Consider the following 26,807-nt stretch of genomic DNA (forward strand, 5'->3'; position numbering starts at 1 on the left):
GTGGGAATCATGTAAGGGTAGTGAGTGAGAGAGTGTGAAAAAATGCTCAAGATTGTGCAAGGATGTAGAGACTCACGGCTAGACTCGCGGGTGACTCGCGACTGACAAGCCGCCAAAGTTGGCACACGTGTGGAGCATGCAGGGGAGCTGAAGAGTCATGCCAGCTGTTGCATTACAAGACAAAAGTCCCAGGCTGGCCAGACCATTAGCTCGTGGCTTGAACTCTCGACTCAGCCCAAATTGTAAGACCACCCTGTTTGGGAAAAACTGACTTTTCACATTCCTTCTCACTCTACTATATATATACCCTTATACCCACGATATTTAGAAAGCTTCTAGAGAGAATTTTGAGAGAGAAATCCTAAAGAAAAATAAGATTGATTCATCCACAATCTTCACATAGAGACTCTTCAAATTCCTCTACTCTCTTCCTCTCCATTGTCAAATCCTTTAGAGGTACATTACCAAAACCTTTTCTCACCATACCCATATCTATAAGAATGTCATTTGGTGTTTGGGAAGCAGTTAAGAAGGGAACAATTTCATATTGGTTGAGGCTATGGTCAAGTAGCGGAATCCGGTAAGCTAAAGAAGAAATAGGTTTGGCATAACTTTGTTGGAGTAGGAGCTTGGAGGGCTTAGGTACATTGGGTAGATAAGGCTTGAAGGGTCTTCTGCTGTTCATGTATCCCAACTACATTCTTTAGTGGATTGTTTACTGCTTTGATGGCAGCGAAGAGGTTTTACATCGAGGGCTTCAGTTTCCTCTTCGATAACACATCGAGTGTTGTCCTTGTATTTGCATATCTCTTCCCTTAATCTTTTCCACTTAATTTCTACTATGGATGTGATTTTATTTGGTTTAGATTGTTTATCAATTCCGTATTAAGCTTATATTCATATTTTGCACATTAATTGTTTGATATTAAGCTTGAATTGGTAATTTGTAAATTGGGGGTCTAAACGTTCAAGGTGTTTTAAACACTTATTGACCTTTCATTTGGAATCAGAGTGGGTACACTTGTTGTGGTTTAAATACCTAAGTGTGATCCTTGACCCCTTGTGTTTATTTGCCATGGATAGTGCTTTGTTTGATTTGGTTGGTGATGAATGTAACATGTCATGTGTTTATGAAAATGCCTCTATGAGTGATAATTCTAATGATTGTGATGCTATGTTACCAGAATTTTTGGATGTTGTTGATATTCTTAACATCAAACTCTTGAAGAAAAATGTTAAGAAATTTAATAAGGATTTGAGCAAGTTATTTTGTGAAAATGATGATTTGATTGCTAAGCTCAATGAATCCAACAAATTGGTTAAAAAATATAAGAAACTTACTGAAAATTCTCTTGAAAAGCTAAAAGAGTTTGAATGTTTGAATACGGACTTGGATACTGAACTTGTTTTGTCTAACAAACTTGTTGATGAGTTAAAATGTGAAAATGAATCTCTTAATATGTATGTCAAGTGTTTGATGGCTAAACCTATTGCTAAAAAGGATGATAATATTTGTTGCAATCATGTTGTGGTACCCGATTTTGTGCCTATTGTGTGTTCTACCTCAAAGGACAAATCGGTGTACATTCCTCCACATAAAAGAAATCAAAAGGTGGAGAGAAAAGCTGTTAAATCAAAGCCTTTGTTTAGATCTCAACCTAAGGCTTTGGATGGATCTAAGTTTGTCCCAACTTGCCACCATTGTGGTGTAATTGGTCATATAAGACCTCAATGTCATAAGTTGAAGAGAGAACAAAACCATGTTGCTAGATTCCTTCCCAAAAAGCCTAGTAGACCTAAACACATTGTTTGTCACCATTGTGGTTCTTTTGGTCATCTACAACCTTATTGCTCTAAGTTTCATACTCTTAAAAGAATCAAAAGAAAAGAAAAGAAAAACTTGAGCTTTTTGAAAGTTGTGCTAAAAAGAGTAAACCGATTTTTAGTGAAAATAGCATGTTGTTAAAGAAAATGTTTAATGCTCTTAACTCTTTAACTATGTGCATCTCTGGTTCTCATTCTTCCAACCCTCGTCTCACTTCTCTTGAGACACTCATTCCAAAAAATTGTTTTGTTTGGATGAGGAAGGGTTCCTATGGTTAAGCTTTTGCTTTTTTGGTCCTTAATCTAATTCTTTCGATCTTTGTAGGACCCTTCATGCATTAAATTTCATATTTTCATACATTTTGTGCATCTTGCATTTCTTTTTATGCATTGTTTCTATTTTGATCTTACTTTTATGTTTTTGTTTTGTGCGAGTAAAAAATCCAAAACCACATAAAAAGTGAAAAATATAAAAAGTTTGATCATATATGTTTGAGCACATATCACATGTGAGTTTTGCCTTGTACATTCGTACAAATGGCTTTGTGCATTTACGAGCTTAACTTGTTCTTTATGCACTTATTTCTTTGTAGGAAAAATCTTAAAATCTATGTGTGATTGTTGTAAATCGATCTTCAAGCTTGTCATGAATGATTGGTCAATAGTCTTGATAATTTTGATACTTGCATAGACTTGTGTCTATATATCTTCCCACACTTTTTATTGTTTTTGCTTAAAGAGCTCAACAAATGTAAATCTCAAAATGAAAAGAGATAATGAGCTGCAAAAGCTGTCGCACATACTAGTATTTGACTAGGAAAAAGGGAAAGCGACTTGTATTGAAAATGTATGACACCTAAAAGTCAAAAACTTGTTCATCAAATTAAAAATATCAAAAAATTTTGGCATCAATCTCAAAATGAGATGTATTGATTCAAAATGATCAAATGTTATGAATTGTAAAGAAGCCAAATGAAAAGCTTTAAAAATATGTAATCATTTTCTTGTGGGAGGTCATATATGTTCATTTCTATAATTGAGATAAACCACTTGACTTAGTACTAGTTGTGTATGACTTGATTGAATTGATCATTGAAGTTTCACTCTAGTCTAAGGACTATTCCACATTTGATATACACACACAACACACATGCCTAATGTTCAATGAATGCCTTATTCATTTGTTCAATTGTACTTGTCTAAATGTGATGTGTATGTGCTCAACTATATATAGATTAATCACAAAAATATTTTTGAGTGTTTTAGTTGTTTTTGGAAAGTACTTTGTTTTTGCAAAAATTGTCAAAAATTTCAAAAATTGTATTGCCTTGTTTTGGCGAATCAGTCGTGGGTAGAACCAGTTGCATGCCCCAGTCGTGAGTCCATCACAGAGATTTTTCACGACTCACTAGCGACTCATTGGAGGGTAAATGCTTTAGTCGCAAAAAAGACTTAGAATATTTTTCAAAAATTTGGAATTTCATGTTTTTCGCGGCTCAGGTTGGCGACTTGTTCGCGAGTGGAAGGTCCAGTTGCGAGAGGTACACAGAGATTTTTGCAGCTCAGTTCGCGACTCTTTCGCTAGTGGAACTTCCAGTCGCAAAAAACACTTCGAAATTTTTTTTAAAAGTTTTCTTTCAAGTGTTCTGGAAGCTGGCCCTGGCGACTGGCATGGGACTTGATGTAGTCGTGAAAATCGCGTGTGTTGCAAAGGAAGATTCTTTTTCTATACTGGTTTCAAAAAGGGTTTTCATTTCTTTCCCTCACATCCAGTGATTGTTCTTCTTCAACACCATCGTGCTCACACACATTAGTTTCAACTAATTTGTCACGACTCTCCCATTCTTCAAGGAAAGGTTTGGGTTTCTGTCTCTTACTCTTTATCTTTCTCATCTTCTACATATTCCTCTTGGATTGTGTTTTTCTACTGATATTTGTATATCACTTGATTGTACATGGGTATCTGATATTCTGGTGAAATCATTGTGTGATTTTTGGTGGTTATTTACTGATCTACTCTGTCTTGAGTTAATATTAGGTCATTAGTGACACACACACACTCATTGTCTTGTTTAGGAACTTTATCTCAAGTTTCTAGGGTTTTCATCATTATCCTTGTTTTTGAACTGACCCATTGCTAATAATGTTTGTGGTATTGTGAGGTTTCTTTTGTTCTTTTTGATGAAATATGATGCAGAGTGATAATGTCTCCATTTAAGAGAGTAGCTGTGAAAGGAGGTAGCAGCAAAGGGAAGGAACCTGTCATTGATGTTGATGACCTCTCACCTAGAACAAAAAGGACTCGTTCATCATCAGAAGTATTCGACCCCAACAAGTTTAGATCCTATATAGCCTTTTAGACTCATGAAAATTACTTCAGAGATGCTACACCATTACTTGAGAGGGTTGTTGATCGATCGTCACTTTTTGACATCGACATCCCAAAATGGTTTGCCCACAAGGATTGGAATTACCTTCTCTCTGACATTGACGACGCTTATGAGAATTTGGTAAAAGAATTTTATGCCAATGCAATTGTGGAAGGTGGAGAACTCAAGTGTTGGGTTAGAAGGAAAAGTTTCTCAGTCTCTCCCGCATATTTGGCAGAGATTCTTCACATAAACAGGTCAATGCTCAAGAACTCACCAGTTTATGATGATCTATCTCCAGATGAGGAACTTCTTCGGGATGGTCTTGGACAAGACTTGGAATTCTCATCAAATGGAAACTCCATTAGTGTTTCCTCTCTTCCTCCAAAATTGAGAGTGCTGACAATATTCATGTTTCACAACCTATACCCTTTATCCGGCACAAGGTATATGAACCTTGGACGTGCCTTGTTTCTTCATGACTTAACCTCTGATGTAGAGATTGACATCTGTGCTCATATCTTTCACATTCTGTGCGAAACGGTTCTACGAACTGAGTTAAGGATATGCGTTCCTTTTTGCTGTCTCATTTCTAGAATTTTGAAGCTCAAAGGGATTCGGCCAACAAATGATGACTCTCCCTACACAAAACCGAGTCCAATCACCATGCGAACATTCAACGCTAGCATTGGTCATAGTTGGAAGAAAGTCAAATCAGAAACTTGCGCTTCTCCTAGTGGTTCGTGCTCCAGCTCATTCTCCTTTGACGTCAAACTCGACAACATTGTGACATCTGTCCACGAGTTGAGCACCAAGCTATTCGAACTCACATCTATCTTACATCATCACAGCATTCGGTGGGATATGCAATTCACCTCCCTACAAGCTCAATTGGATCAGATTCAGAGGAAGCTAGAAGAGGATATGGCCTAGCTATTCCATGAAAAAAAGGGGGAGATGATGTTCATAGGGGGAGAATAATGAAAGGGGGAGAAATAGCTTGATCAAAGGGGGGGAGAAGACTATCAAAGGGGGAGATTTCAGCAAGCAGGCCTATGTTCAATATTTCTGTTTAACTTTTTGCTTCTTATTAGCTTATGCTATTTTAGTATTTTATGGAACTTGTTTATGGTAGTTTGTGTCCATGTTGCTTTTGTAAGCTTTTAGGGTTTGTTTCCATGTTTTGTAGGCTTTTATGGTTTGTACCTTGCTTATGTAGCCTTTTTGTTTTGTTTTCTAATACTTCTAGCTAAATGTTTTACATTTTCTTTAAGTATTCTCACTCTTGTGCCCTTGTAGGATTTTGTTCCTAGATGCCTATACTTTATGTATTGTGCATTGGTTGAGTGTTGGGCATGCAAGTGATTTGCATTGAGCTTATTGGCTTGTGTGTCCGAATGTTCATTCCAAGTGTGAATGAGCATTGTGGTCACTATTTTATAGTGATTGCCTGTCTGGTCAAGCCATGTTTTTTTTTTTCTCATTCCATTTTGCTTGATCGCATTGTGTTTGTCTCATATGCAATTACAAGTTTTTTTGCATACAATGATGATACTGTGTTGTTATGTTTCAGGAGATTCTTGCTTATATGTTTCAAGAGCTTATCAGATTCTAGAGTTAGGTGTGAGTGAGTTTTGTTCAACTGTTCCCAACTCACATTTTAAGTCTAGAGTCTGTTTTAGGGTTTTGTCACGGAATAGCCAAAGGGGGCGATTGTAAGGTTGAATTTTATCAACCATCTTGTAGGCTTTATTCCATACCAAATTTGCTTGTATTTTAGCAATTAGTAACCTTGTATTTAGGTGGGAATCATGTAAGGGTAGTGAGTGAGAGAGTGTGAAGAAATGCTCAAGATTGTGCAAGGATGCAGAGACTCGCGGCTGGACTCGCAGGTGACTCGCAACTGGCAAGCCGCCAAAGTTGGCACACGTGTGTAGCATGCAGGGGAGTTGAAGAATTATGCCAGATGTTGCACTACAGGAAAAAAGTCCCAAGCTAGCCAGGCCGTTAGCTCGCGACTTGAACCCGCAACTCAGCCCAGTTGCGAGGTCAAGTCACCAGACCACCCTGTTTGGGAAAAACTGACTTTTCACATTCCTTCTCACCTTACTATATATATACCCTTATACCCACGATATTCAGAGAACTTCTAGAGAAAATTTTGAGAGAGAAACCCTAGAGAAAAACAAGATTGATTCATCCACAATCTTCACATAGAGACTCTTCAAATTCCTCTACTCTCTTCCTCTCCATTGTCAAATCCTTGAGAGGTACATTACCAAAACCTTTTTTCACCATATGCATATCTGTGAGAAGGCCATTTGGTGTTTGGGAAGCAGTTAAGAAGGGACCAATTTCATATTAGTTGATGCTATAGTCAAGTAGTGGAATCCGGTAAGCTAAAGAAAAAATAGGTTCGGCGTAACCTCGTTGGAGTAGGAGCTTGGAGGGCTTAGGTACATTGGGTAGATTAGGTTTGGAGGGTCTTCTGCTATTCATGTATCCCAACTACATTCTTTAGTGGATTGTTTACTGCTTGGAGGGCGGCGGAAAGGTTTTATGCCGAGGGCTTCGGTTTCCTCTTCAATAACACATCAAGTGTTGTCCTTGTGTTTGCATCTCTCTTTCCTTAATCTTTTCCATTTAATTTCTGTTGTGAATGTGATTTTATTTGGTTTAGATTGTTTATCAATTTTGTATTAAGCTTATGTTCATATTCTGCACATTAATTATTTGATATTAAGCTTGAATTGGTAATTTGTAAATTGGGGGTCTAAACGTTCAAGGTGTTTTACGCACTTATTGAACTTTCACAAATTAATATAAGAACGACTGGAATATGTATGAATAGTTACTTGGTTAGTATTTAAATGGCTAGACCTTTTGAGCATTTGTTGTATGACTAAGTTTTAGGCAAATAACAATGGAGAGTTTTATCATTTTAAATATTATGTGATATGAGATGCTTATCAGATGTTACTTGCTACTTGCTGTTGAGGTACAAATTTTCGGGCCCTAATTTCATTAGCCCACTCACTAAAATATACCCACACAAGCCCATAAACTATTTTGAGCCCACATAAATATTTCCCACTTATTACACGAATATTCTCCACATTATTGCCCAACTTGGGCTCCCACAAATTTTCCCTATATAAGCCCCATAAATTACCTTGGGCCCTCTCACAAATAATACCCATTATATCCTACATATTATCCAACTTGGGTTTTCCACAAAAATACATATCACATTACTACCAAAATTTGGCCACAAAATTACACTATCTCCACAAAAAAACCCAAGATCATTTAACTTGTGGGCAAAACTCAAAAAACCCAACAAAACTCTCTTATAAAGCCCATTGCTACACGGCACCTCTAAAGCCCGTTGCTACACGGCACCTTTAAAGCCCGTTGCTACATGGCACCCTAAAGCCCGTGCTACACGACACCTCTAAAAGCCTGTTGCTACATAGCAATATTTTAGCAAAATCCTACAAAGCCCAAACATTATTTTGGCACCTATTTTACAAAGCCCAAACATTATTTTGGCACCTATTTTGCAAAGCCCAAATATATTATTTTGGCAGTTATTCATAAATCCCAAATACTATTTTGGCATCTATTTTACAAAGCCCAATACTATTTTGGCACCTATTTTATAAAGCCCAAATGCTATTTTGGCACCTATCTTACAAAGCCCAATACTATTTTGGCAACTACTCATAAAGCCCAATAATACTTTGGCAACTATTTATAAAAGCTCAAATACTATTTTAACAAAAACAATTACATTATGCTCAAAGCCCAAAAATTATTTCTTGGCAAAAACATATTTTCATATACTAAAATCCCTAACTCATGGAAAATATAATTACACATCCCTCAAAAAAAATACTTCTCTTACAAAATTTATAAAAACCCATGTATATCACCCATGATAAAACTATTCATTTTGAAGGGATGACCAAGCCCAAAGAAGCTCAACTACAAGGCCTAGCTGAGCCATCCTAGCTCACATATATATCCTAGTAGCTGGAGCTCACGTGATCTGGCCAGTCAAGTTTTAGCACAACCTAACAGCTAGAGCCCATTGCCATTAGTTCTAGATTGTCCAATCAAATCAAAAGAGGACATGTGTCCAGCAGGGGTCAAACCCTTTCTTGGCAAGCTGATTTCCATCATTTCTCATATGACACAAAGCTGAAATGATATGACATAAAGCTAGGAAGCTTCAGCCAGCTGTCTTTCCTTTCTTCTCCAACTCATTTGGTCAAGGACTAAGGGTAGCCATAACCAGGCCATGAAAGCTTCTGGAACAACTTAAAATCAGTTCATTATCATGCCAAAAACGTGTACTCTCTAGTTCATGGACCAAGCACATGAACCCCAAATGGGGAAACTTAGGGAAATGTGGTTTGGAGGGCACCTAAAAGATCTCTAGCAGAGTTACCAGCAAAGGGCTCCAAGATTGATACCTAGCTTGGGGTGATGCAATCTGCCCTAGAGAGCTCTGATTCTAGCAGCAGCAAAACCAAGATCATTAGCCTAATACTTGCTCTAATCCCATTAACTGAGGACAATCAGCATTTAATACCAAGTCAACTGTTATTACCCAAAACAGCACAAACTTTCTAAAGGCTGAACTTACCACTCTTGGCCAAAATCCTAAGAACAATTCTCTAAAGATTTTCTGAAGGTTGAGGTTGATTTAGCAGAGATTATTTGCTAATCACCCCCTAAAACTCAATTATAAATAGAAGCTCTCCACCAACACTCCAACACAAACTAATAGAAAAGAGCTCTTCCCTAACTTCTCTGTTTTGCCTTCTCTAAGCTCTAGCAAAGTTCTGAGTCACTGAGTTCTTAGCTTCAAGCTTAGAAACTAAGTTCTTTAGCTCCTAGCTCATAAATACCCCTCATACATCTACTTATAAATACTCATCTATCCCCAACAAAAAGCTCCAGCAGTTTTATTAAACACTCTATCTCACTACTCATACTACCCACAAATGGCCCTCTCTACTCACTACATATATTATATCCATGAGCATAATCGGGCATCATAATGATCTTGCTGTGCTAGCTCGAATCTCTCTCTCTCCATTCATCTTACACTAAGTTTCCTCATTACTTGCTATAATGGAACCTATGATATTTGTTTATTCATTTACTATTGAAGGTTATGATGTTACTGTTACCATAAAGTTTTTTTTCCTCATATTATCATATTAGAAGACTCTTCTCCAGAGCCAATGGATGATGAGTTTGAAGAAGTAGATGCTTTCCTTAATCTGTGAAATAGTTAACAGCTGGAGGTTTATACTGTTCTGTCTCATTTTACCACTGGAATATTTTACTGCTTGGTTATTTCTTTATTGCAGCATGCTTTTTATTGTGTTGATGTGTATATTGTAGGAAGTGTTTTGGGGCCATCTCATAACCCTTGTCAGTCCCATCCAAGGTATAAAAAGAGGGCGAACTCTTTACAAACTTCACCGATAGCCTTTAGGCCATACTTTAAGCCCATCATCGAGTTTCAGTTTAGACCCCCAACCCAACATAAATCTCATTTGTCGAAAGGAAGACTTTTCTTCCCCCGACACACACTAACCTGTCAAAGTTCAAGAAATTGGAGAAGACATGCCAAATAACGTGTTTCTTTAATCAATTTGAAACTATGGAGCTATATTGAACATACTTCTTGGCCCTCCAAACCACGAGTCCCAAAGTTTCTCCAATAAGACGCATAAGCTTGGATCATGAGTTGAAAAAGAGATAATTTGCCTGGACTTTGATGAGATAAATTGTCATGGGCTTTGAACCATGGATTTTGATGTTGTTTTGTGTAAATATGGGCTCTTATTGGAGAAGCCGCTTTCAATGAGTATGAGAGAGATAATATGAGATGTGAGCCTTGAATCATTGCTTAAGTCCAATCCATATGTTGATATTGATGATTTCATGGGACATGAGCCCAATTATTGAAGTAGCAAATCCAAGCCTTAAGCCCATTATGAGAGGAAATGTAGACTATGAGTCTGCCTCAAGAAGTGATGATATTGTGGGCCGTAAGCCCAATCCATGTATTTGAATGAAATATGGGTTCTTTTGGGCTTTTTAAGGAGATTTACCTAAAATTCATGATTATGTTAATGTGGCTTGAGTTGCCAATGAAATAGTGTCATATCATATGGCATGAAAAAATAGTCCACAATAGCCTCTAAGCATGTGAGGTGTGACTAGTTTTTCGATTCTATCCTTCAACAAAGTAAGATAATCTTTTTACAATATTCTTAAATGAATCTTTTTACAAGATTAAACCTTGAAAGTCCTTTCTTTTGTAGAAAGGAAAAAAAAAAAAAAAAGATATAGAGAGAACTATGTCTATCACTACATCTAAAAAGCTAGGTTGCACCGACACGCCATTTTTGGCGACGTGTCAGTATTCGACATGTGTCGGACACAGATACCAGCACGTCGGACTCTGGTATTCGAGTGGTGTCTTTTTTTTTTTTTTTGTTTGCTTCTCCGACACGGCACCGACGTAGCGCCGATACGCCAGTAGTGGAAAAAAAATTCAAGATTTTGACAGATGGACAAATCCTTGATTTTGTGATATACCCTTGAGTGAGAAGTGAGAAATCTCAAATCAGAAACCCACATAGCCCAACCGTTGATTTCCCTCTGCCTGCTGCCCTCTGTCCCTCGCGGGCGCTACATCGGGCCGATCGGCAACTCGATGAGCTCTCTCTATCCCTTTGTCCCTTCCAATATCTCTCTCTCTCTCTCGGCGTGGACAGGTCTGAGCTTCTCTTCTCTCTCTCCATTTTGCGATTTTTTTTTTCCTTTCTTTTATCTGCTGACTGCTTTGGACCTTTGGTTTGGTGTATTGTGGCGTGCTATATTTATAACACCCAAAGCTTTTTTTTTTTTTTTTTTTTAATCCCACTCACTCTGTTATACTTTACTGTGTATATATATATATATATATATTTTTTTTTTTTCTTTACTCAGCCTTGCTTTATAAATTATAATGTTCTTTATGAATTTAGTGATTTTTGTTTTTGTATGTCCTATTTGTTTTCCTTTTATGTTTTTAGTTTGATGTTGAATGTAGCCTATTTAAACTTTTGGTTTGCACTCTAAACATTTTATGTGTATTATAGTACTACTTTGGGTGTTAGTTTACTTATTTGTAGTTCTTACATAATTTAAATTCTAGACATAAACATATTTTTATATCTAAAAATATTTTTTTAAAAATGCAGAAATATAAAATTTAATTAATTATTTAATTGCCGTATCCACGCCTTGTCATGTCCTTATTTTTCAAAAATTTCTGTATCCCCGTATCAGTGCCTGTGCAACATAGCTAAAAAGTATCCTAGTGAGTTTTATTTTTTCCACCCACTTTATTCACTTATCCTTTTGCAGACTAGTCAACTAAGCTCAAGAACCTCTTGAAACAAACCAAATTCAGTTCCTATTATACAAAGGAAAAGCCATTCACACCCTCTGTTTTGGTCATTTTTGCCGAAACCAAGCATTGTTTCGGTGTTTCCAAATTGTTCATTCATCTTAGAGCCAAATTCGGCGTATATTATGTAATTGCTTGTTAAATTTAAGATTGGACATTGGTTATCAGAATCAAAGAGACAGATCGTCACGTGCAAGAATGCACATCCTCGGTTTGCAGTGAGGTGAACAACTCATTGTTAATTTGTTACAAAGTAGGTGTGAAAGTGAGAAAATAGTGGCCAAAAAAAAAAAATTATTCAATTACGTTATACGAAAAGGCAAAACCAACTAAGATAATGATCATATGAAAATTATTCAATTACGTTATACGAAAAGCAGCTAAGATAATGATGATAAGCTTGTAAGTTTGTCGGAGGAATAGATATAGATATATGGTTAGATTTTAGGGTGAGATCATTTTAAATAGTTACAATGTGCTACTAACCTCGTAGTTTGAACATTTTTCCTTCTAGACCTCCGAATATAGTTACAAGACCCTTGACAAGAAAAACAAATATGTTGGAGTGTTTTTTTTATTTATTTTAAGAATCGTCAGATTGTTGGAGTTATTGTGCTTAATTTTTTATTTTTTATTTATAAAAAACTTGTTTTTTATTATAAGATAATTTTTATTAAATTTTAGACCAAAACACATTAAAGAATAACTCATGTTCTATTTTAATCCTTGAAACACATTTAAGTGATCATTTTTGAATTTTTTAAAAGAGTATAAAGCTATCAATTTTAATCTTAGAGCATTAGCATCCGACTGTAAACACAAAATTCTCAAGTTTGAAAATCAAAAAATTGAAAGTGTTTTAAAAATTAAAATTTTGTATTTATAGAATGAGTGAGTACAATTATCTGTTTTGATTCTTTTACAAAAGAGTAATCCTCTAAGTCTATCTTTTCCTAGTCTTGACTAGAACATGAAATCTTCTCTACTTTGTTTGGATGACGGATTGGATGGTCTTCACAATAATCCTCTAGTTTTGAGCTTGTTAGAGATTTGTTAATTTTCGAGTTCCTTGAATGTTTTTTGAGTTCTTTGAAGATTCTTTGATGCTCTGTTTGTTTCAATGTAAAATATTTTCAGGAAAATATTTTCCAATTTTACTGTGTTTGTTTTGCAGTAAAATATTTGGTTAAAAATAAAATATTTTCAGTAAACCAAATCAATCTAAGCAAATTTGTGTAAAATATTTTACGCTTAAAATTTTGGGAAAACATTTTACATTTGCTACTTCCTCACACCCCGATACTTATCACTCCCACACTTTCACGCTAAAACTCTCCTCTCATATATCTCTCCAAAAAAATCCAGCCACCCTCTCAAATTTCTCTCCAAAAAACCCAGCCACCTTTGGTCCCCTCTCCCTCCAATCTCCGGCTTCAAGGTCCAAGACACCACAGGCTAGCTCTAGCTTTTGTCGGCGCCACCCATCACCGGAAAAACTAGGTACTTTTCTACCTTTTTAGATTAGATTTCTCCTTTTCTTTTCGTTTTTCTTCATCTCTAACCCTTCTCTGGGTTTTCTGTTCGATCTGGTGTGTCGTATGGTTTTGTTTCTGGGTTTTTCAACAAAATGGCTTTTGTGCTCACTTCTGGGTTGTCTCTAACCCTTCTCTGGGTTTTAGTGTTTCTGGGTTTTTCAATTGAATCAACCACATGACTATATTGAGTGTTAACTTTTCTAAAGACAATTAAGTTCAATGATTTGGTTCATTGGCCAATGCAATGTAACAATATTGTGTTCGATTATGTAACTTTTTTGATTTTTAGTTTTTTTTTTTTTTTTAATAATCTGCAATGTTTTAGTGTTTCTGGTTTTTTTTTTTTTTTTTTTTTTTTTTTTTTGTGTGTTAATTTGCAATGTTCTGTTGATTTTTAGTTTTTTTGATAATCTGCAAGAGTAAGGATGTTGGAACGGGGAGTGAGCAGAGTCCACTGGCAGCGGAGGTTGGCGCTATTGATTTTTAGTTAATATTATGTGCATGCCTGTTTGAATTTTTCAATCTAAAAATGGATTGGTGATCAATGGGGTTAGAGTACAATTGATTTAGGCAAATATATGGGTTTTTTTTTTTTTTTTTGAAGCATTTATAATAGAAACATTTGCTTCCATTTATTCTTCGATTTTGTACGTTTTGTTAGCAACTGGATGTGTGTTATATAATTCGTTTTGCATTGTTCTGGGCACAATTGTTAAACTGGATGATTGCTTGATTTTGGGTTTGCCATAAGATATAAATCTAGTGGCTTTTGTAACAATTCTGAGATTTTGGGTTTTGCTATATTTTGTATATGATTGGCCACAAGAGTAGGTTATAATTGATTTGTTCTTAAATGGGCCAGCTTACTTTTCTCAACTGTGGTTTTATGTTCATTTCTTAGTAAATATATGTAAGGTGAAGGATTCATTGGTTAAGGGTAATGTGGTTGTCATATTTTAAAGGATACAGGGCCATCAAAAATCTACAACCATTCACCTTTGATCACTTATTTGGTTGTTGTCTCTGCTTTTTGGTTGTGTGGTTGGCTTTTTCTATTTTGTTTTAGTTTTGTGTGGCTTAAGAAAAGTTAAAAGAGCCCATTATCTTGGTTTTGTTATGTAGATGGATACCAAAAAATTCAAGCAGCAGTTCTTGTCACAGTTGCATCTGTCCTTGCTGTGGGAACTATAATATTAGAAGATATTAGGTCTAGGAAATTTATAATTAGGCAACCTCGTGTGAACCGGGATTATGAAAGAGAAGGTTTTATAAGTGATATTCTTCATCGAGGTGACGCACGTTGCAGTTTTATGATAAGAATGAGACCTATAGCTTTCTATGAATTATGTAGAATTCTTGTTGAGAGAAACTTGGTACGTGAGACTATCTACATGTCTGTTACAGAGTAGGTGTTGATGTTTTTGCATATTATTGGCCATAATGTTAGGTTTCGAGTCGTTGCTGCCAGGTTCCATAGATCGATTGAGACAGCTTATTGATATTTTAAAATTGTCCTTAAAGCAGTTTTGCAGTTATATAGGCATGTTGTTAGATTATCTGACAACTCTACACCCCCAGAGATAAGGAATAGTAGAAGGTTTTATCCTTACTTCAAGGTAAACTTTTCAAATTTTGTTTGTTGTTTTTTTATTTGTTAGGTGATTTTTGAAATGAACATTACTTAATATTGGTCATCATTAGGATTGTGTGGGAGCAATTGATGGAACTCATGTCCGTGCATCTGTTCCAATTGAAATCCGAGGAAGGTTTCGTGGTCGAAAGTGGGGGACAACACAAAATGTGTTAGCTGCAGTTTCGTTTGACTTAAGATTCACCTATATGTTAGCTAGTTGGGAAGACAATGCTCATGATTCTCATATTTTAAATGATGCACTTAGTAGACCAAGGGGACTTAAAATTCCAGAAGGTATTATATAGATAACTAGCCTTTTATGTTTGGTTTTATGCTGGAATTTGTTTTTTAAAAAATTGATTCATAATTTGTAGGTAAATATTATCTTGGTGATGCCGGTTATGGAAATAGACCTGGAATCTTGTCTCCTTATCAAAGTGTTCGATATCATTTGAAAGAGTTTAGTGATCATCCACCTGAAAATGCAAAAGAATTATTCAACCTTCATCATTCTTCGTTGTGAACCACCATTGAACGAGGGTTTGCAATTATAAAAGAACGTTTTCATATCTTGGATGCAGAACCATTTTGGGCTTTTAATACATAAGTGGATTAGTTTTAGCATGTGGTGTTATTCACAATCACATCATGGGGGTTGATCCTAATGACCCAATTATGCAAGATGGAACATTTAAGACAGAGTCTAGTGATCGAGTCCAACCTAGCCGACGCGAAGCTATAGTGGAAAGTAGAGAATGAATAATAAGAGGGATGAGATATGTCAAGCAATGTGGGCTGACTACATAATTAGGAGACATGCATAAATTTATTCAGTCCAAACTGTTTGGAGTTATTTGTTGATGATGTATTACAGCTTTCTATGATTAGGTGCTGTCAACTTTATTTGGCTTTGTATTTGGTTGCTAACAGAGCATAAGTGGATTTCTTGTATACTTTTTAAAATGTAATAATTGAATATTTTTGTGGGGAAACAGCTAAAATTGTTATTTGGTTCCTCAAGTTCAAGTCAACATGGCATTGTATTGTTTTTTGATGATGAATTTTTTGTTCCATAGTTTCAGTTTTTATTTTTGTAATAATGTTTTATATTGTTATTACCATAATGGTTGTGATTCATTAGATTGTCCTTTTGACTATAGCAATGTCCAAGAACAAGGGGAAAGAACCAGGATCTCAACTTAGGTGGACACAACCAATGTGTGACATGCTATTTAAAATGTTAGTTGTTGAGGCTGAACAAGGCAACAAGCCCTCAAACAAATATAAGCCTCAATCCCTTGACAAAGTGGCAAAAGAAATTGGTGTGAAGTTTAATGTAGAGTGTCATGCATCACATGTGCATAACCGTCTTCGTATGATTAGAAAAGAGTGGAAACTCATTCAGGATATTCGAAAAAAAAGTGGATTTGGTTGGGATGATAATTTGAAAATGATCACATGTGACAAGCAAACTTATGATGCTAAAGTGCTGGTATGAAATTTATATAAATGAGCTTCATTTTATACATTTATTATATTAGATCATCCAATTTATTGACATTGTCATATTTCTTTGAACAGGCTCATCCCGCTAATGCGCCTTATTTAAATAAAAAAATTGAACAGTATGATGAGATGGCTATTGTTGTTGGTAAGGACATGGCAACTGGTGGCTTTTCAAAGCAATGGAGTGAACATTCTCCATTGGTTGAAAATGAGACCCCACAAAATGACATCCAAAATCCAGAATTTGAAGGTGACACTGATATGTTGCCAAAAGATGCCCATGAAGCTTCCAATGGAACTTCATCTAAGGGAAGGAGCCATAGAAAGAAAACTTATGCAGCTATGAATGAAGATAGTCCTTTTAGTGAGATGACTGAACAACTCAAACAGATTGCAGTAGCTGTTACAGCTCTGAGTCATGGCCCAGTTAATACAAATGAGCTTCATAAAGTAGTGATGAATGTTGAAGGCTTTGAAGAAGACATGCTTGATGAAGCTTTTGATCATTTGGTTAATGATGAAAAGGCAGGAAGGGCCTTTATGGCTAAAAATGATAGGATAAGAAAGCTTTGGTTGGAGAAATTTTTCAACAAAACCTTCTAACTTGAAGTTGCTGGATACGTTATGTGAAACATGTTAGTGGTACCACGGTATTCTTTAGGTTATTAATAATTATGGAACACTGATTGACATGTTTTGGAGTTATTATGGAATAATGTTATATTTTGGATTCATTAGTATTTTGATAATGTTATATTTTGTCCAGATATATTTTGCAAGTTCTGCTGTATTGGTTGGGAAATATTCTGCAGGTTTTTTCATTTTGAAATAGGCCATTAAGGACAAGATACTCTCCTTGGATTACCTGAACTATCAGGTTGAAATATTGACAGCTGATTCTGAGCTTTCATTTAACAATGGGGTGATTGTTAAATGAAAATACTAACAGATTCTCTCTCTCTCTTCTTTACTACTACTTTATTAATTTTTGTAGGCCATTGAGTTGGTTGCAGAAAATTTTCACAGATTGTGGTTTTGGTGATTTGGCACTTACCTTCTATAAAAGTAGTAGGAGGAAACCTTTATGGAGGGGCTTGTACCTGGAATGGATTGCCTTTGCCAAGCAACAATTATATTGAGTTGAATTCTGCTGGTTCATGGTCTGTAGACTATAGAGTTAGTATTGAATACTGTTATGGTATAGGGGGTGAAGGTCGAAAGTGGAATGGAATGATTGAAGTAGTTTGACTTAAGGGCCAGCTTTACAATGTCAAATTTTAGAAAATTGTTCATAAATGGGCCAGCTGTAATCATTTTATGCATTTATGCTCAACTAAATCTACATTGATTTTTCTTTTTTCTTTTCTTGTCGTTAATAATTTTATTGCTGGGTTCAGTTCCTAAAGCTAGCAAGAAAGTAGCTGATGATGCATAAAAAATCATCAGTGAGTTGATCGTCCATACACGTCAATGGGTGCACCTAAAGAACAAAAGAAAAGAACCAATCAAAGGGCACTGGTCGGGTACCGGCCAAAGACCTTCCGAAGGTTAAGTCAGAAGAGAGCTCTAACAATGCTTGAGAGTTTAAGCTTTAGAGAAATTGTGCGTACCTTATTTCTGAGGGTCTTTGGGTTTTTATAGTAGTGTAAAACCGACCTCCGTTTCTTGTGTAGCAAGATGTTTCCTTATGGAGAAGATCATCATTAATGGGCAGATATTATGAGATCCTCCTTATGTTAGGATTTTATTCGTATTAGGACTCAACAGTCTAGGGTTAATCGTGAGACCCAAGTTGTTTCCATTTAGGATTTCTTGGAGATCACTAAAACCAGGTGGATGCCATGTGGCCTTTAGATCCATCCACTATCAACCCACTGATCTAGCACCATCAAGTTTATTTAAATGGATCTGTCATCCCTAATTTTACCCTCTTTAGTTGCCCCCTCACTCCATGGGTTCGTGATCTCTGAGTGGATGGGCCCGTGGAGTGACGGTTCAATTTGTCTCCTGAAAAACATACCTAGCCTAACAGGCTGGCTTAGGGTCATTAATGTCGTAGGACACGTGGTGTCTATCCAGTGGCTCATCACTTGGAACGAAGTGTTCCTTTGCCTTCCATGCCATTCCTTCTATATAAACCTGAGCCCTGTTCTTGACGGTGAAGCCTTTACAAAGTCTTTGACTTCATCAAAAGTGAGATTAGTCGCCTTGGCTTATATCACCCATGTTTGCATTGGCAATTGTGGTGCCTAAGAAATATGCACTCCCTTTTCTTTTAAGCTTAAGGCGATCCCGTCGATATCATGCTAGATGGCACAATGCATGAGCATATAGATCCCTACCGAGTAAGGGTTCCTATCTGATCAATCCAATGGCATGTTGTATGGCTTTTGAGAATACCAATGAGGTAAGTGCTATCATTTGAAGTCTTCAAGAAAGAATAGCGCCATTGGTAGCCCCCCCTGGATATTCCTGAAATCCTTGCTAGCTTTATAGCTAGCTTATGGAGGTCTGTGGGGATGATAGCTTCCATGTCATAGACTAGAGAGAAAAGGCAAAGCTTCTATGGCTTGTAACTTGAGATTACAATGAGCCCAGAGAGTTGCAAGGAGCTCCTTTGTGTTTGCTATGTCTCATGGAAGATGGGATCACCATCACCTTGACAAGCTAGATAGCGATGATAATAAGCCATTTTAGCCACCAGTATGCATTAAGTATGATGATTATTCAAAGTAAATCATGTCTGATCCATAGAATTCCAAGAGGCAACGTAAGGCCATGCCTTGCATAATGGCTAAGAATTAGCTTTACTAAACGAATCATGGCTGTCATGAAAATTTTGTATAACACAGTAGTCCTCAATGGCTTGATAAAATATCATTTCAAGGAGTAAGTAAATTGTATACCACACATATATGGTTAGTAGATGAATCTAGGGCTTCATGAAAGATACTGGAGGTAAACTAAATTTGCCCCTAGTAATTACCCAGAATCAGTTTGTTGAATAAAGTATTTATTTTGAAAAAGCCTCCATGGGACTGCCAAAAGACAAGACTGAATTACTTTCATCCAATATAAATTTCGCGAAGATAATTTTCATTAGTGATGAAAGATCAGCAAGTAAATCAGCCACTGAAATTATTGAAGGCAGTCATGTAGTCAAATCTATACATAGTCCCAAACATGTGAAATGGGAGGATTTACTCTCCGATTAAGCAAAAAGGGATACCATGATTCAATGGAAAGCTATTCATGCTTTTAAGAAAGAGTCAAGGAACTTCCCTGAATTTGTAGCTCGGGAGGCTAGAGATCATTCCCATTATTGGCAATAAGGTTCCAGAATGCTGCCACTGAGTTAGTAGTTACTAATTGCATTCTTAAGGCCATTTGGGCTCATGCCTTGACAAGTTGTACTATCACTATCTTTCCCAAGCTAGATTGATTGGCTCAAAGCGACATCCAAGCAATACAACTAGATAGTCAAAATATTTGTGAGTGTCCTGTAACTTCATTACAGATTAGCCATAAGGCATAAAAAATAATTTACTTAACCTGCAAGAACAAGATTAGTACCACTAAATGACTAGTTTGCAGTTAAATAAAGTTAAATCAGCCATTTAGCTTTGTGTAGATACAGGTCCATGGACAGGAAACCATAATGAGAAAAATTAAATCTTGTAATCATATATTAAGCTTGTCAAAACTAGTCTTGAGAGAAAATACTGTTTAGGCATTACTCTCAACTCAAACAATCATGTTTCTAGCCGTATATGAGAAAATATCAAAGTGAAGAAACTTCCCTTGAAACGCAGATTGGAGATTTTAAGAACCTGCCCTCACATTAAGTGGATGCTAGCTTTCTATGGGAAGTATCTTTGTCTCTCCTTTCAGCTTCTATTGGTGAAATAATGCCAAATGTGATGAGCTTGTTGCAAGCAATCCCATAGTGTTCCCGCTGTTAATGATGTGGAAGATGAGACCATCTTTAAGCAATTAAGCTAAACACCTCGACAGCGAATATTTAGTGTGAGTGTACTGTGAGTATATATATTTATTTCAGCAAATAGAAGCAAGTAATATAAGTCATGTCTACTACATAAACATCTTCAAAACTGGTGGCTACTCGTTAGGCCAACCAACATCAGCTTCAAAACGAATTAACAGCCATATTTTACTTTTAATCCAGGTGCGAATGTGATTAAAAGCACCTTAAAGCTTCACAAGAATCTTGAAGAAGAAAATAAATATAAGCCAATGAAAGCTCTTAGCTGCAGAAGGTAGTAAATTCTGGCTTAGGCATCATCCAAAAGGCTTAGAAAGAACATAACACTTTCTTGAAGGTGCTCGTAATAAATAAGCTGACTTTGAAAAGGCAAATAGTGATTGTAACAAAGCAAGGACCATATTTAATATATAATAAAAATGTCTTGCAACCATGTGTGAAGCCAAATTTACACATTGGTTCTCAAATTGATATGACCAAATGAGGTCAAGCTTCAAGAGAAAGGTAAAGGCAGAGGATAGATAAAGTAGAGAAGACTTCCCCGAATTTGGCGATGAGCTTTTCAGCTGGAGCCGTGACTGAGTTAAGGAAGGGAAAGAGATTTCTCTGTTTCCTTTTCCTTGCCAATCCCCCTTTTTTTTTCCTCTTCCCTTGTGACCCAAAGCCTTAGTGGGTCAGCTAAAGTTGCATTGACCACAAGGGGTTTTCACGGGATGATGACGCGTCAAAAGTATACATGTCATCATGGTAACCGTCCAGTGGAATTCTTGACAAACTTGCCCTTTTTTAACAATATAATAGTCGGTGTATGCTGAACCTTATCAGATATGCATTGAACTTGGAGATTCAACATTATTTTAATATACCACCGGCTTGCTGTGGTTTTGGAACTTCCTGTGGCTGTGGGGACAAGGAAGCTAGACTAAAATTAACTAGCCAAAATGTGTCTATAAGCAGTAAAGCGCACAGATAACAAGAAGGTGTGCGCTTTGTATATCAATTATTACAACCTTTCTCCACTTCTCAGCCTTCTAATTTAAACTTGACTCCACATCTCAAAAATATCATCCACCCAAAAGCTTCAAATATTTTCAAGGAACTTTTAACAACTTTTCCTCCTCTCACAATTTGTCTGTTTTTGTTACTAAGATTTTTCTTGTCATGTCTGGGCTGGTGGATATGTGGACTAGTGAGATGGCCAAGCTGAGAGAAAAGGGTCAAACCATGTTTTCTAGTAGTTCAAGCCAACGATAAGGAAGAGAGCTCAACTGGGTTGTTCCCAGCTTTAGCCAGTTCATGCGAGTCAACTCGCCTGTGGTGTGGTATTCTGAGGCTTCAGTTTCTATGCTTGAATGTTTGAGTGCTTTAATCCGTCCTCGATGACTGTAACATCTAGTATGACAGAAATCGCAAAAGAATGGTTCAGTTTCAGTATTACCAACCTGTAGCTTTAGCTTGTGGTCGTGAATTGGTAACTGAATCTTTGATTTGAGTGAACATAAAAGATCCATTTTGAAAGTATAGTCGGTGCAACGGTAGCTGAAGCCCCGACAACCCATTTGACACACATTGCAATAGAAATCCCAATCATCTACAATACCGTGCAGCTTCAGAGATTGAAATGGATGGTGCGAGTGTTCGACCTCATCCTCCAACTTGGCACATTCTTCATGAAGATAATACCGACAATCGTTGCACAAGTGATATACTGAAATTATCACAACAAAATCAAGACTTTCCGTCCGTGTCATAATGACGCACAATGTGTGCGAGGATTTTGGCCTTTTGCCCCTTTTGGGAAAAATATTTGGCATAATGCCCCTGTTTCGAAACTATATAGGGGCGTGCCCCTGTTTCGATACTCGATTATAGGATAATTGAGTTACTTAAATAACTCGACTATTAAGAAACCAAGTTCTGGGCAGGTGCTTGCCATGCTGGTGTTCCAGCTTAGCTTTTGGGCAATAAAATATTCTCGCATTACTGTTTGTAACTCGTCAGTGTGGAAACCGAGTTATATGCGGAATAAGAACCAGTTTTTGAATGAAATGTCTCTAAAACTGTTTGTCTTCCTTCCTCAACAGTCTACAGTCTCTCTCCCTTCCTCAGTCCGATCAGTAGCCACCGTCAGTCTGTTCAGTAGCCACTGTCAGTAGCCACCGTCAAGTTCTCCTATTTCTACCCGCACCCAAACCAAACCGTTCAGTAGACCCTTTCCGAAGCTGAATCAAAACCCATACCCATACCCACACTTTTTCAATCTCACCACAACTGAAGCTCAACCCAATCTGTCTTCGGAGTTAAAGGATTAGAAACGTATTAAGGTAATTTGTAAATGTTGAGTTCAAATTTTAATTTTTTCCCTTTGCATGTAATCTGATTTGAGTGTGGCTTCTTAAGTTTTTTGCTGTTAGATTTTTCTCTATCTGTATTCACAATTATTGTTGCTATTTTAGCTTTGTTGGGTTTGGTTTTGAAGTGTCTTTTGATGCACATCTAGGGCAGAAATTCATGTAAAATACAGTTAGCATGACAACGGTGTTCATTGTTAGGGGAAATTGCTTTGTAATTCATATAGTTTGAAAGTGTATCAAATCAATCTCTATTTTTTCCAGAAATTATGTCACAAGTTATGTCATGATTTTGAATTAGGGAAAATTTCTTTTTAATTCAATGCTGAATGATCTTGAATTGAGAAGCTATTGGTTTTACAAGCTTCAAAGTTACTGGCTTTTACAAGCTTCCACTCTGTTTAGTTATTATTATAATAGATATAATGTGTGTATAATGGATATGCACGCATATATCTACACACAGACTAGGGACATCCTAAAACCTTTGCTGCCATTTACTCTGCTTAGGGCTCTAACTGTGCCATATTGTTTTTATTCAACATCTAAGTTTTGTTTTGTTTTTATTTATTTATTTATTATTATGTTGGTTTCATGTCATTATCCTTGTAATATCATATGGGAACATATAAACTTACTTACCACATCAGTTGAAAGTCACTTACATTTTGTGTACAGATGCATAATTGATTGTCTTAAGAGACTAGAATTGTCTTAGAAGTTCTTTAAGTACTTTTTTTTTTTTTTATTAGTATTCCTAGTCTTTCTAAGAAAGGATTTAGAAGTAGCCTATATAATGAACATTCCAACTTTTTTTCAATCGCAATTGCTATCTCGTACCTAAATGTGAGTGCTTAGGAAAGCCTAGGTGTGATTGCCCAATGTTTTATCTTTCTTTATTTGATGTTCTTTTTATTGTTTAAATACCAAACAGCCATCAACACAATCAATATGTTATCAAGAATCTAGTTTAGTGTTGAAATTCCTAAAAAAGCTACATCAAATTTGGTATTAAAGCCTGTTCAAGCTCCTATCTTGTGTCAAATTAGCAGCTTTTGTGGGTTATGTTTGTTGACTAAGTACATCGAATTATTATTATTATCATCTACTAGTCACAGACCCGTGCATTGCGCGTGATTATTTTTTATAATGATCTCATTATTATTATTATTATTTTGTAATTTGAACTAATTTAATGAAAAGTAATGCATTTCATAATCATATTTATCACAAAATAATTTTTTATTATTGTAGAATTGTTTTATTTAAAATTTGAAACCTTAATTCTACCATAATTGGTTGACTAATTTTTACATCTCTAAGTCAATTAAACACGTTTTGCATGCTACATGTAAACCTTCTTTTCCATAAGGGTTGAAATAATGTGTGTAATATTTTTTTTCTATGGAAGTTAAAATGAATAAAATTTACCTTGTCTTGATTTTTTCTAAAAATTAAATTTGGAGATTTTCTTTCAATAATTGTGAAAATTCCAAGAAATAATTCAGAAGGTAATACATGTTACATGTTCATGCTTTGATTGTGTAATTGTATGATTGATTTGGGTTGTAATTTATAAGTTGAATATGGTGGTGTATATCCAAAAGGGTGTAACTATGTTATTTAGAATATTGAATATAGTGTTGTGTGTGATTTATAGAGTAGCAACGGTTGTAGTAATTAAAAATTGGTTTTTCATTGTCTTTTAAGTTAATAAAAACCATACATCTACTTTTTTTTTTCAAAAAACCTTTACATATTTTTTTAACGTGAATCTTTACATATACCTTAATAAGTAAACCCTATACATTTCATTTTCTTAGATGCATAAAAAAAAGACATTTATTCCATAACAATAGTGGCTAATTAGTTTTTTCATATTCTCATTTATAACGTTTCTTACTATTATCATATTTTACTGGCTGTTGATTTTCATAATAGAGGCATTAAATGAGAGTTAAATTCTTCGAACCTTTCATTAGATTTTAAAAGTCATGGTGTGTGAAGAATATAAGCATTTAAGGACTTTTTTTTTATATTTTATTATTTTTAAATAATGTTAAATGAAATGTCAAAAAAAAGATTTTGAAAATTTTCATCTTTATTTCATATATATTTCTATTATTACTGAAGAACGTTTTCATTTTAGTTTTGATAATAAATATGATTTTCTAGATTAAAGTTTGATTAGTTTCAAGTTTAAATTTTGTATGATTTTATTTAATTGTTGATTATATGATTTAATTAAGTGAATTTAATGATTTATTTATTTGCATTGTAAAGTTTATAATAACATTCTTAGGGTCATCTTTAATTAATTTTTACTCCTTTAGCCGTCGGTCTCTTTGTTTTCCAATTAACGGTTACTAATTAATTTATTTAATTGACGTTTGATTTCTTTTACTAATCATTTTCTCTCCCTCTTTGTTAACATCCTATTGTTTTCCCAAATTTGATGATAATTCTAATGTACTAAATATGCATATTGTAATGTTTATTTTTATTTTTATTTTACTCCATTTTGCTGCCATGAAGTTAGTACATCCATAACTATTAGTTTATTATTTTATGATATGTTTGGTTTGATATTATTATTATAAATTTAGTGTTTCTAAAATAGCATGTGTTTTATATTCTCTTTTTCTATTAATGCATTGTAACGTTTTATGGGAATACTTTATAAGAAAATTGTTTATTCTTTTGTTTTTTTTTAAATTGATATTTGTTTTGTATTTCATTTTTCCATTGGTGCATTGTAACATTTCATGGGAAGACTTTATAAGAACAATTTTTATTTATTGAATAAAATATTATACGTTTAATTTTTAAAAAAAATGAGACAAAATATAAATAATTATGATATGGAGGATGTTGCTAAATTTAAATGTTGAATAAAATAAGATGAGAATAAAATAATAAAAATGAAATGTATAGCAATAAACACCATATTATTTTAGTTATGCTAGGTAATAAAATAATATTATATTTTTATATACTATCTTTATAATGCAATAATATAACATTTAACAACCAATGAGAATAAAAAAGATAACAACATAAAATATAAAACTAAATCGTATCAAGCTCGATTACCTGTCAATTCCAATTTTAGTAAACTAACTGACTTCTAGTAGTCTAAAACTGATTTCTGCGATGTATTTGGTGGAGGTTTCAATACTGCATCAATGTGTTTTGATGGTTAACCTGTTACACTAAATTAAAAATATATATATATACCAAAAATTGAAGGAAATTATATATATATATATATATATATAGAGAGAGAGAGAGAGAGAGAGAGAGGCTTTTGTGTGTGGAAAAATAGAAATTATGCATGGAATAAGAGGGTGAATGACAATTTTATAGCATGAAGATAAGAATAAGAAGAGTTAAAAATAAAGGAAGATAAAAAGATAGAATAATATTAATATTGAGAGTAGTGGGGATATGAAAAATTGAAATGGAATGAGAAAGGCTGAAGAAAGTTAAGGTAGAGAGTAGTGGAGATATGAAAAGTTAAAATGGAATTGAAAATTTAATAATAAATAAGAATAATTAAAAATAAGATAAATTAAATATGATATTTTGATTGTAATATAATAGAGTTTTTAATTCACTTTAAATGTTAAAAAATTGTATAAAAAAATTGGAAAAAAATTGATAATGACGTGGCTGCTGACGTGGCTTAATGGGAGCGTAGCAACATTAAATGCTACGCTTCAGCTTTTAGTAATATATTGATTACATTTGGGGTTGAAAAGGGAACTTAGTGGCCTTAGTGGCCTTTTAGGGTCACCCAATCCTTTCATAATAGGTTGGGTTAGGTTAGGGAGCATTGAGATTTGTGGTGGCTTTTGGGAATGGAAATAGTACATCCTCTGAAAAGCCAACTGTTTTTCAGGTTGTGGTGCTTCTAGGGTGCTTCTGACGGACCTAGGGCTTTGTTTATTTATTTATTTTTTTGGTGGTTTGGCCTACTATACTTATTTCCCAAGGGTATTGGTGGAGGTATTGATTTCTGTGTGTCGGAATTAATTTTTGACTCTATAAAGTGTAGGCTTTTGAATGGGGTTTGATATGTAATTTAATTAATGGAAAAGAATGGA

At 35.1% G+C, this 26,807-nt stretch overlaps 1 protein-coding gene across 1 annotated transcript; it reads left to right on the plus strand.

Annotated features, from left to right (window-relative positions):
- The first annotated feature begins 16,003 nt into the window (after window positions 1-16,003).
- On the plus strand, window positions 16,004-17,595 carry LOC115959917. Its single transcript, XM_031078586.1, has 4 exons — window positions 16,004-16,333; window positions 16,423-16,857; window positions 17,180-17,269; window positions 17,374-17,595. Exons 1-4 carry the CDS (start codon window positions 16,004-16,006, stop codon window positions 17,593-17,595), a joined length of 1,077 nt encoding a protein of 358 aa, XP_030934446.1.
- The last annotated feature ends 9,212 nt before the right edge of the window (window positions 17,596-26,807 follow it).

This window comes from Quercus lobata, chromosome 9 (genome assembly GCF_001633185.2).
Source record: "Quercus lobata isolate SW786 chromosome 9, ValleyOak3.0 Primary Assembly, whole genome shotgun sequence".
NCBI classification, from domain to species: domain Eukaryota; kingdom Viridiplantae; phylum Streptophyta; class Magnoliopsida; order Fagales; family Fagaceae; genus Quercus; species Quercus lobata.

Excerpts from the sequence above, each read along its gene's own strand:
- LOC115959917 (XM_031078586.1), top strand. The coding sequence starts at position 16,004 with ATGTCCAAGAACAAGGGGAAAGAACCAGGATCTCAACTTAGGTGGACA. Across the intron at positions 16,858-17,179 it reads ATGAAGCTTTTGATCATTTG|GCCATTAAGGACAAGATACT; the intron begins GTTAATGATGAA and ends ATTTTGAAATAG. Across the intron at positions 17,270-17,373 it reads AGCTTTCATTTAACAATGGG|ATTGTGGTTTTGGTGATTTG; the intron begins GTGATTGTTAAA and ends AAATTTTCACAG.